We start from the raw sequence: 12,206 nt of genomic DNA, 5'->3' as shown, positions 1-12,206 counted from the left end.
AATCTGTTGCAATTACCAGACTTTCCTCTTAAGGAAAGAAGCTCCTCAGAAGTGTATGTGCGCATGCTGTAAGAGGCCTAAGACCAAAAAGGATGAAGCTCCGCCCACACCCGTCCGCCTCCGGGACGCTGACGGACGCAGACGGGCTTACCTTAGGCGCTCCTTTGGCGCGATAGTAGGCGCACCCGCACCGCGCGTCCGCTGCGCGGAGGAGAGGGCCTCTAAATTTATAACAAATCCGGCGAAGGTGAGGAAGACCTCACCACTGGTCCGCTGACCAGCATGCCAGAAATCCTCCTAAGATGGCCGCTGAATACAGAATGCAGCCTACTAGCCTACTGGTCCCAGGATACCTTGCGGCCCCTAGTCAGCCGGGCAGGTATAGGGAAATGAGCCAGAAAAACCACCACGATGCTGATGCCACCCAGCAAGGCGGGGAAAAGAGGTAAGGAAAAGATACGAAGGTAAGGAGCAGGAGAACACCTGGCTTTCCGCCTCAGGTGGTGAAAATGAGGAGAGCAGGAAAAAAAGATGTACCGTCAGGTAGGCAGTGACACACAAATGAAACCAGCGCTAGCAATCAGCGCGCAGAAGGTACAATACAGCACTAGAACAGCTATCTGAAACGCTAGCAATCAGCGCGCAGTAGCAATAATGCACCAAAACAAAAATAAGACGATTTTAAAAGTTTTAAAAGGCGCTCTACGTCAGCGCAAGTAACAGTTGCTTAAAATAGCTCTACAAATAATCATTAATGCCTCCGTCCAACCACACCCAGCATCCGCCTCAAAATACAGCGGGAGGGTACTCAATCGGTCCGAGGTAGTTCGCAGCTCAAATTTATAACAAATCCGGCAAAGGTGAGGAAGACCGCACCACTGGTCCGCCGACCAGCGTGCCAGAAATCCTCCTAAGATGGCCGCTGAATACAGAATGCAGCCTACTAGCCTACTGGTCCCAGGATACCTTGCGGCCCCTAGTCAGCCGGGCAGGTATAGGGAAATGAGCCAGAAAATCTACCGCGATGCTTATGCCACCCAGCAAGGCGGGGAAAAGAGGTAAGGAAAAGATACGAAAGTCCGGAGCAGGAGAACACCCGGCTTTCCGCCTCAGGTGGTGAAAATGAGGAGAGCAGGAAAAAAAGTTGTACCGTCAGGTAGGGAGTGACACACAAATGAAGCCAGCGCTAGCAATCAGCGCGCAGAAGGTACAATACAGCACTAGAACAGCTATCTGAAACGCTAGCAATCAGCGCTCAGTAGCGATAATGCACCAAAACAAAAATAAGACGATTTTAAAAGTTTTAAAAGGTGCTCTAAGTCAGCGCAAGTAACAGTTGCTTAAAATAGCTCTACAAATAATCATTAATGCCTCCGTCCAACCACACCCAGCATCCGCCTCAAAATACAGCGGTAGTAGTACAATGTAGCAATTTTAGGTGTTTGGTGGGGTGCCTAGAGATGTTGGTTCTGGTGCTACTGCACCTGCTGCACCACTCAAATCAAGCCCCTTTTAACTGCAAGGTAACTGCAATTGTGACTGCCTGTTTAGTAATCAAATACAGCAATATTATGTTTTTAGTGGCGTTGTGACAACTTTTGGGCCTGATGCTGCACCATTCAAATCATGACCCTGTTCTCTGCAAGGCAACTGCAATTGTGGCTGCCTGTTTGGTAGTAGAATATAGCATAGCTCTTGTACAGCAACTTTATTTTTAACATGCACTGTTTATGACAACATTTAGAATTTTATCATAATGACCAAATAGATTAAGATGAAAAAATCAATCTGAGCATGCCTGCAAAGTGCAAAGAAAATTAATGAGGCATGAACATAAAATGCCACAGATGTTCCAAGGCTAAAGCAGCTGCTTTATACAACGAAGTAATAAAAGGCATGCATTCTAGCATACTGTTAGAAGCTGTCTGCCTTTTCTGTGGGAAGAGATCGTATCTTGACAGTGAATGGGGCTTAAACACCGGCAACAGCTTTTGTAGAAGTATCGTAAATGCACGCAGCCAAGGAAAGTAAATGAACAAAATAATTCGGATATGGGAACTGATAAGAGCCCCCTTTTAAGATATATTAAATACAAGAGATTTCACAACACAGCGCAAGCGCTCTGCAGGTGAAACCTAATAAAAAAATAGTTGACAGCTATACCATGCTACTATGGCATGAATGTCTAGCTGATATTGTTTGTTTTTGCTAAAAGCGCTCCCATCATGTTGGTAGAAGCACTTTTATCGATTAAAGCTCACTGACATTCAAGCAAAATTGCTAAGTAGTGGACGACCTGTCATTCGCTAAATGAGGTCCACTTTTTTACATTCAATAGGTAAGTCCTATGTGTGGTGTGTGTAGTGTAACAAAATATGAGGGTAATTCTTTAGAGATATATGTAAAAAAAAATGGTTGTTTATGCAAATGTGATACAAGATAATGTAGTGAACCAAAGATAATTGGTTTGATGTCAACGACTGTAAATGTTTATTTTGCCTGTTGCAGATATTGCAAACAAAGTCCTTCTGGGATGCTTCACCTGTGAAATGCTGGTGAAGATGTACAGCCTTGGTCTCCAAGCCTATTTTGTATCTCTCTTCAATCGTTTTGATTGTTTTGTGGTCTGCGGAGGCATCACTGAAACCATATTGGTAGAGCTGGAAATTATGTCACCTTTGGGGATTTCTGTGTTCCGATGTGTCCGACTATTACGTATTTTTAAAGTAACGAGGTAAGCAAAAAATATATACTCTTTTTTTTATCCACTAAACGATTGAACGCGTCATCACAGCTGCCATTACTTCAGATATGTTTTGTAAATGTAGCACATTTGCAATTTCAGGCACTGGGCATCCCTGAGCAACTTGGTGGCGTCGTTGCTCAACTCAATGAAATCCATTGCTTCCTTGTTGCTTTTGCTCTTCCTCTTCATCATCATCTTCTCACTGCTTGGCATGCAGTTGTTCGGGGGCAAATTTAATTTTGACGAAACACTAACAAAGAGGAGCACTTTCGATAACTTCCCCCAGTCTCTTTTAACTGTTTTCCAGGTAACTATTTAACTGCATTTTTTATTTGATACCTCAATGCCTGGCACATGTATTTTTGTATGATTTTGTGATGTCATTTGAGGTTGTACGTCAGTACTACACAGCCCTTCCACTAGTGGAGGCACAGTATATGACTGCTCACGTATGTACTGTTGTTTCTGAAATAGAAGGAATAAAATCATATTCATCCACTTTAGACGCCCAATTTGGACAAAACATGGATGTACAGGTAAAACAAGAACCTTGTTTTGGAATGTTGTTAGCCAAATGCTTTTGATGTTTCTAAAATTATACATATCATATATTTACCTATAGGAACTTTCAGCCAGCTCTCTTCATCGGTTGATCCGTTGTTTAATTCACATTTTTCTTCCGCACACTACAGCATACATCATGGGGCAGTGGGTAAACCCACTTCAGCCGCTGGCCAACATCAGAGGGAGTGACGACATTCAGCTCTTTCACAAGTACACCTGGACCAAAAGTAACCCCCTCAGTGACAAACACTACTGTATTTAGTTTTAGACCCCAAATGTTCTTTTACTTTTAGCTTTTTTTTAATATAATGGGAAGGGCCCGGCAGCTCCCTCAACAATAATGTTTTACAAAAATAATGGCAAAGTAAACAAAAGTATTGACAAACCAAAAAGGCTGGCAACTAACACCAGTTGTGTTGGTGTTTCTAAAGTTTGTTAGGTTTGGCTCCTTTTCATTAATGCTAGGTCTTTAGAAGATATAAGGAGAGTTTAAATGCAGAATTACAAATATACAAACTCTTTTTAGGATTTGGTGGCCTTGCCTTCAAAGCACCATTGTGGTGCTGCCTCTACTGAGAGGGATAAACATTTTTTTATTGCTTCAAGTTATTAAAAACCATCACAATATAAGAACCACACTCAAGATAAAATACATAGCCTGCTCATTTGATAACTATAGAAGCAGACCAATCTATAAAGCGCCGGTTTCCATAAAGTACAAGGTGCTATGCTAATCATACATAAAGAATACATTTATCAAGAATAGAAACAGTGTGTGAAGTGTGAGCTGTCCACCGAATAACAGTAATAAGCACTATGCCGGATGCTAGTACTGGGAACAAAATGACCCACCCCATCAACAACCTCTTTGTACTTTTATCAAACTTAATCCCAAGAGGGAAGCATTAGTCAAGCCCTCTATAAATAAGTAGATTAACAATTAAATATAGAAAGAGTAGACAAGTTCAAAGTATCCCATATAAAAGACAAACAAGTAAAATGTATTACTAACGCTAACGATTAAGAGCTTGGTGGCATTGAAATCAGTAGCTTTTGAGCTTCTTTAAGGAATTTACCAGAACAGGCCGATAACTGCGGACTAACACCACTCAGACATGTGGAGGTAGCGGTGTTACATTGCCTTATGCCCAGCAGGGCCGGACTGGGAACTGAAGCCGGCCCTGGCAAACAGCACAGCCGGCCCCCCCTTGCGGGGGGATGAATGGGGTGTGGCCGATCTGTTAGCAAGGGCCGGTATTGGCAGATCTTGTTACAGGGGGGCGATTTTGCCGGCCCCCTGTAACATAAACGGCCCCACAGGGGACTAAAACTGGCACCCACCATGGCAGCCCACCAGGTAAATGCCCGTTGCCTTCTACGGCCAGTCCGGCCCTGATGCCCAGTGTCCGGAACAGGGTTTTTAACCAGAAACATCTTTTTCATATAATGTGAGCGAGGCTTTCCAAAATTACATAGTCGGCATTGCTGTTCAATAGACCCTGTTAACCTTCCAAATTTGCAGGCTTTCAAAGGAGTTAAGCCACATCTCAGTCTTAACAGCTCTTTCTTGACTGTAAGTCTCACATCGGAGGCTGGATACACGTTTCTCCCCGGCTCTTGATGAAATGAGTTGCATACCCTGACCTGAGCTTTTGAGACAGTTCTTGAATGTCCATGGCCCTCGATTGTATTCTCACCGGTTTAACACCAATTTTGCAGCGAGTTGCTGGGTTAAATTAAGCGCTGCAATGGTTGGCGCCTCCAGGGCTTCCATTGCTGTCCCTTAAATAGGGTTCCCAGGATAATGCTTTGTCCAGTATTCGTCACCTTATCAATTCTTTCAGCGACCCTGGAGCTGCTGTACCAAGCTTCCCATCGTATACCAAGAACGGAGCCTTTGATATTAGTTTTTGTTTAAAAAGACCGAATTCCAGCCGTATCTGTGAAGAGGGAGCGGCATCAAGGAGATAAAACACCTTAGTTGCACTTTATCCAACCATGTGTAAAAATGACTGTACCATACGAGAGAGTTGGCACAAATGTGGCATTAATTGCTTTACAAATGCCCGTTAGGTCAAGCCCACTCATTTAAGAGGTCAACTTTTTAAAACTCATTGTCATTGACAGAGCCGAGAGGTAGGTGCCCAGATATTTTAGGCTGGTGACTTGCTCCAAGGCCACATTATTTAAAATAATGTGCCATTGAGGCAGGCATTTGTCTTTTGAAACTGCCATGCCGGTATTGTGGACTTATATTGTCACTTACGTGAGATGCTGAGATAGACTCGAAGTGGGGGTCTGCTTTCAGAGCCCACATAACAAATGTTCCTGATACTGCCAGAGATTTCTCACAGTGCCTGGGTACATTTTAAGAAATGTTTGTGCAGGACTGCTATGGTTTCAGTAGTTAAAGCGATTCCAGCTGAAAATGAATTTTCGTGCCGCCTTGAATTGGGCAGTGAAACCAGCGTATTCCCTTAGACTTGAGATCTGCCAAACTGGTGTTCACTATTATGGAGCTGGAAGCAGCTATGCCATCATTTAACTAACATAAATAACTGCTACCTCGATATTGGGTTGTGGTACAACACTTTGATGGGATTTCCAGTACAGCCCTCCTTTGACTGTGGACCAGTAATGTAAACTTCCTTCACTACATGCATGTAATACTGTTTGCTCCACTGAGGGCAGACTTTTCCCTAAAACAATGCGACTTGCTGAAATTATAAAGCAGCCAACTAAAATAGTCATTTTAAACACTTAGCTATGATGTCCCGTCCCTTCTTCCATTAAACAAGTTACACATGGTGATTTTAATTCAACAAGCTAAAAATAGTTATTTTAAAGTGTTGCAGGAGATAATACAATGTGGTCGGTATTGCGTTATAGCAGGGTTCCAATTCTTGCTTCCTGGAAAAAATGTGATGTGCACATTTCTGCTCAATGGTTACCACCAGCTTCTTACTGGTGGTAATGACATATATTTTATGTTTGCATTATCCGGTTTTAATGCATTGCTAGTATGGTAAAATTGTTGCTCCCACCGGTATTACTACTAAACTCAAATGCATGCAAACATCCAAAGTGTACGATAATTGGGTGATTGCATACATCTTTAGTTGGGACAGGACACCGCATTTACTATTAAAGAGCCAGTGAGCCTATTCATCAGGAGGATATGAGGATAAAAAAGAGCCACAGTGATCCTGTGCTATACCTCACACAGGTTTGCAGTATCAGGAGCCCCCTTCACCCCCACAATTAGTAGTTATTGCGCAAACTGTTATAAAGGAGGTTGTCTTTCAGAGAGAGCCTTTGAGAGTGCCTTTAGAGATAGGTCCTATGAGGCAGCATGTATCCTGCTCTTAGTTTCCTTGGTCTAGCTAGGCCTGATGGCCTTTAATAAAAATGGCAAGGCCCCTAGGATCCCACCAATTCGACTATGCACACCAGGCTTTTGCCTGGATGTGACATTGTTTTACTGCTCCTACGCTTATGTATTCAGACCCCACTTTCTTACTGAAATATTGCATGCTCATCTATAACAACCACATTAGAGTCTAATTTATCATGGCATGGGCATTTAAGCAGCAGGTAAACATCCTCAACTCTTCCCACAACCAATGCAGCTAGTTCAGAAACCCAGGCAAATTGTAATAAGTGTTTCCAACAAAAGGTTTTTTGGTGTGTGTGTGTGTGTGTGCGCGCGCATGTACGTGTGTGTGTGTACACTGCTGCTGCAGATACTGTCTGTTCAGTGCATGCAAAGCAAGCTTGTATTGTTTCGGACCAGAACAGTGTGGTGTGAGGGAATTGTGTACTCCTGCCTAGTGCTGTACCTGTTTTGTGGTGATGTCTTGCTACGCATGTGAGTCAAACTTTCACTCGTATGCCCCAGTGCTGTTCTTTACACTTGTACCAAATCTGAAATTTGCTTGCTTGTTGTATCAGAGACCATTACATGGTGCTTCCAATTCCACAATGGTGCCATATATGTGAAGGAAGTTTGCAGTGGCCCTGCAATACCACACTTGTTCCATGTTTTCAAAGGAAGCTTACACTGCCTATTACTGCATGCAACACTTGCTCCATGTCTTTAAAGCAAGCTTGCACTGACCCTGCTTACAACACTTGTTCCATGTCTGTGAAGGAAGCTTGCACTGGCCCTGCAATGTTACATTTCTTCTATGTTTTTAAAGAAAGCTTGTGCTGACTGGCCCTGTAGTAGTACACTATTTCCATGTCTTTGAAAGAAGATTGCACTGACTGGCCCTGTTGTCACACTTCTTCATTCCTTTGAAGAAAGCTTGCACTGACTGGCACTGCTGTAGAATACTTTTTCCATGTCACACTTGTTCTGTGTCTTTGAAGGAGGCTTGCACTGGCTGGCACTACAGTACCACACTTGGTCTAAGACTTTAAAGGAAACTTGCACCGGTCCTGCATTATCACACTTGTTCCATCTATTTCTATTTAATATTTGGTCTGACCTAAACACTGCTTTAGCTGTCTCACTAGTCTCATATGATCTTTTTTTTTTTTTTTAAACCATAATCTTGCATAGAGAAACTGGGCTTCAGGTAAATCCACTTCAATTATTCATCAGACAGTCATTCACATATTAGTTCAGCCCTTCGGAACAGCATACATATAATTGGGCAGTGGATCAGCCCTCTGCAGCCATTGGCTTTGTTGCCAATATTTGGTTCTGCCTAGTACACAACTGCAGGTCTTTAGGATGCCAGTTAATTTAAGTATCAGTATTTTGCCTGTTTACTCTGTATAACTAACCTCATGAGTTGTTTCCTTTAGTTCATCCCCATTGGTCACCTGCAGATGCAGACTCGAGCCAATTGTGTGATGAGAGTACAAGCAGCTTTATTGCCATTGATCATGGGCCACACCGATCTTACGCAGAGCACCAGGCAGCACCGATGCAAGCTTCAAAACCATGCTACCATCTTGAAACAGTATTCTGCATACTCAATTTTTCTTTACTATTCCAAGATGGCAGACCAGTGCAAACCTTTACTTTTCAATTTTTTTATTGAAGCACATGCCCTCCACATTTAGTTGACATATTTTTCCTTTTGTTTTTCTTTATTTCTTTATTAATTTTAGCATATTATTTCACTATATAGAAAAGGACCACCTTGTTTTTTAGACGGCAGGTGGGCCTTTTTTCATGCCAACACTTTTCTCTACAAATTTTCACAAAGATCAGAGTCATACAGTCTGAAGTGCTGGTCCACGTGTGGCTTATGAGAGATTAGATAACCTCAGTGGACATTCAGGCTTTAGTGTAGCTTCCTTCAAGAGCTTTGAATTTCACTAGTGGACCAATGCACCAGTTACTCAGCCTGTGCCTCTTAGGTCACCATCTGCCCAAACTCTATCCTTCCTAGTGAGTAGCATACCTGTATGTGAGCAGTGTGCTTAAATGAGTGTAGCATAGCCACCATGTTTTGTGAGTACATTCTGAGGGATGTGCCTGTGTAAATGTAAGATTAACATTGTCTTTAGTGAGTGCTGGATAAGTGGTCTACAAGTTGAAAGTTGTGCGTGTGTGAGTGCAGAGTGAGGCATATGCTTATATGAGTACAGCATGAAGAGCGTGCCTATGTAAGGGTAGCAGTGTGAGTTTGAAGTCAGAGCATTATTATGTCTTATTCTGCATGCACTTTAAAAGAGCCAATCCTATTGGCTTTAATAATGCTTTTTGGGGTTATGGCTTTGCATTGCAGAAATACAATGCAGGAAGTGGAAATAGTGTAGTGTGTATATGAGCTTGGTAGTGAGTTTTGATATTTCAGATGCAGAATATTAGAAGTTGGGTCTCTAGTTGGCAGTGGTATGCCACTTGATCAAATAGGGTCCACAATCCTAGTCAAGGTAAGTCACAACACAACCTAAATAATCCTGTGCGCACCCTGTGGCAGCTTGGCACAGAGCAGGCAGTCTTAACTTAGAAGGCAATGTGTTAAGTATTTGTGCAATAACTCATACAGTAACACAGTGAAAACACCACAAAAAGACTCTACAATACTTTTATGACCTTATAAATAGAACAAGTTCAAAACAACAATAAACCAATGTGTCGAAGATATTGAATTTTAATGACATAAAAGCGCTTAGAAACAAGTAGCGCTAAAAAGGTCATGCTGCACAAGGGAAAAGTCAAAGTTTGGGCCGACCGCGATGGAGCCCTGGCCACTCCAGTACCCACGCAGGTGAACAAAGTTCCTTTCCTGGTTGCAAGCAGTGAGATGCATCAGTCTTCTCCACACAGTGAATGTGAGGCGTCAGTTCCGAAGATGGGTCTCGATGGCTGTGCACGGTGGTATACTTCAGGTCCTGGAGACCTTGATGTTGAGGAAAGGACAATCCATTCTCAAAGCCACCATGCTAACAGGGAACAGCCCACACTAGCAGATGACCAAGAAAAATTACCACTTCTGAAAGAGGAAAAGCCAGGCGCACAAAAACCTCCAGAGAATCAGGAGGGCAGTAGAGCAACCTGGAAGAGCACATGGAAAAACAAGTTAAAAGAGCAATACCAACTAGGAGCAAGGGAACAAGCAGAAACATTTGCAATGCACTGTGATCCAGTCCTCACTGCCTTATATATCAAAGAGTGACCTGGAATAGGTATCTCCCACAGGAAGTAATATACCACAGACTGTAAAGACAAGGCACTATATTAGATAGAGCACATATAAATACACAAGATGGCCCAGGAGCACACCATACACCACTACGAGACCACAGTGGTGTCTGCCCCCATTATTCAGGGCACCCTGTTCTGCTTGCAGTAGTCCAACCCTCCTCCAAAAGCTACAGCTGAAAGCTAACCCAGAATAAAGCACATCACGGGCCACAGCAGCAGTGCTGCCACTAAGGTGTACTGTGTTCGGCCCCAGCGCCAAAAGGCGCCGCACCCAACAGTATACCTCCCCCCTAGGAGCATCGGATTTGGTGGGATGGCTACAGAAAAACGAACAGACAAGAGCAGGGACATGAACTGCAGAGGCAGGCTCCGAGGACTGTTCAGAAATAGAATAACATTTCTATCAAACAAGATATTGCAAATGTCCCCAAAAAATACGGGAATCCACAATAACGGAAACTTCGAACTTGGGTTGCCTGTCAACCATGACGGGTGGAAGAGGAGGAGGTACCCTGTAGAAGCTGTCAAAAACATAAGGTTTCAGCTGAGAAACATGAAAGATAGAATGGACTTTCCAAGAATCTGGAAGGAGCAATTACACATTGATTAAGGGACCCAAAAGGTGAGGGCTAAACTTAGAATTCCCACCCCTAGAAGGCAACAACTGGGCGCACAACCATACCTGATCTCCAACCTGATAGTCAGGTTGAGGACGCCGATGTTTATCAGAATATGCTTTCATCCTATCCCTGGCCAATTGTAGGTTCTTCTCTACTTATTTTTTTTTATCTTGTAGATGAAACAACTCAGACTCCAGGAATGGATGTAGGCACAGGACATGATTTGGGGTGAAACCCTTTCAAACACAAAAATGCAATGACCTTGATGGCACTGTGAATACTATTGTTTAAGGCGAACTCTAAAAAAAGAAGAAGGGAAACCAAATTGTTAGAAGTGGCATTACAAAAACATCTCAAGTATTGTCCTAAAGATTGGTTAGTCCATTGGTTTGTGGATGAAAACCTGAAGTTGAAGTTTTGGATATACCCAATACCGTGCAAACATCATTCCAAAAATGAGATATAAACTGTGGGCCTCGGTCTGTGGTTATCTTCTCAGGACAATCAAATAATCTGTTAACCACACAAAGGAAATATTTAGCAGCTTCCTTGGCACTGTGTAACACTGTTAGGGCTGAAAAATGGGCCATCTTCAAAAAGGAGTCCACCATGACCATTATTGTAGTTTGTTTGCCCACTGAGATAGGTAAGTTCTCAATGAAATCTATCCCAATTGAAAGCCAAGGACCAGTGGTCACAGGTAAGGGTCGTAGTCAAATCATAGGTCTTTAGTGTGATACTTTTGCTTGGGTGCAAGTCTGACAACAGGAAACATAACTCTTGGTGACCTGCACTATGGATGGCCACCAAACTTGTTGCAAGAGCAATTCCAACGTATTTTGAAACCCGCTAGGACCCGAACATTTGGTATTATGACATAATTAGAGGACAATCTTATGGAAATCTGTGGTAGGTACAAAAAGACAGTCCTTGTAGAAATACAGTCCATCCTTGGTGATCAAAGGGTATTTCTCCAATTCGGGTAGCGGTGCTCTTTGTTGCTGTATCTGCACTTGCTCAATGAATGAGGTTCTACTCAGAAGTACTTTGTCAGGAGACAGTATGGTTTTTTGAGGAATCATGGTCTTCTCAAGGAATTGTTGGGATAGCGCATCTGTGATCTTATTAGCAGTTTCAGAAATGTATCTCACCTGGAAGTAAAACTGAGAAAAGAAATCAGCCCACTGAGCCTGTTGACCATTGAATGGTTTTTAAAAATTGAAGGTTAAGATGGTCTGTTCTTATTTCGAAAGAATACCTGGATCCTAATAATAGATGTGTCCGTTCAGTGTATGCCTCCTTCATGACCATTATTCTTTCTAACACTAAATAGTTCTGCTCAGTAAGTGTTCGAGAATGAGTTATTGTATTTTTGCTGCAAAAGTACCACCCCTTGAACATTTTCCAATGCTTCTGTTTCTCCCACGAAAGGCTTTCCGGTGTCAGGATGTCGAAGGATGGGGGCACAGGTAAAGCCTTGTTTAGATACTGAAAGGACTTCTCAACACTAGGATCCCATTGGAAACCATGGTTCGGATTCTCCTCCTCGAGGAGGTGGGAGATTTCAGACGAGTAGGTAGAGAAATTCTTTATGACCAGTCGATTAAAA

At 42.8% G+C, this 12,206-nt stretch overlaps 1 protein-coding gene across 2 annotated transcripts in view; it reads left to right on the top strand.

The window, feature by feature from the left end:
- Window positions 1-12,206, top strand: part of CACNA1D (calcium voltage-gated channel subunit alpha1 D) — a 1,365,963-nt gene that overhangs the window by 743,817 nt on the left and 609,940 nt on the right. For both annotated transcript variants that reach the window (XM_078661595.1, XM_078661596.1), the window contains exons 13-14: window positions 2,509-2,734; window positions 2,846-3,053. In XM_078661595.1, coding sequence (XP_078517721.1) covers window positions 2,509-2,734; window positions 2,846-3,053 — 434 coding nt within the window. The remainder of the gene's footprint in view (window positions 1-2,508; window positions 2,735-2,845; window positions 3,054-12,206) is intronic.

The sequence above is a fragment of the Lissotriton helveticus genome, chromosome 9 (assembly GCF_964261635.1).
Source record: "Lissotriton helveticus chromosome 9, aLisHel1.1, whole genome shotgun sequence".
Classification (NCBI taxonomy): Eukaryota; Metazoa; Chordata; class Amphibia; order Caudata; family Salamandridae; genus Lissotriton; species Lissotriton helveticus.
The sequence above is the reverse complement of the archived record's forward strand: the minus strand, read 5'-3'. Positions and strand labels throughout refer to the sequence as shown.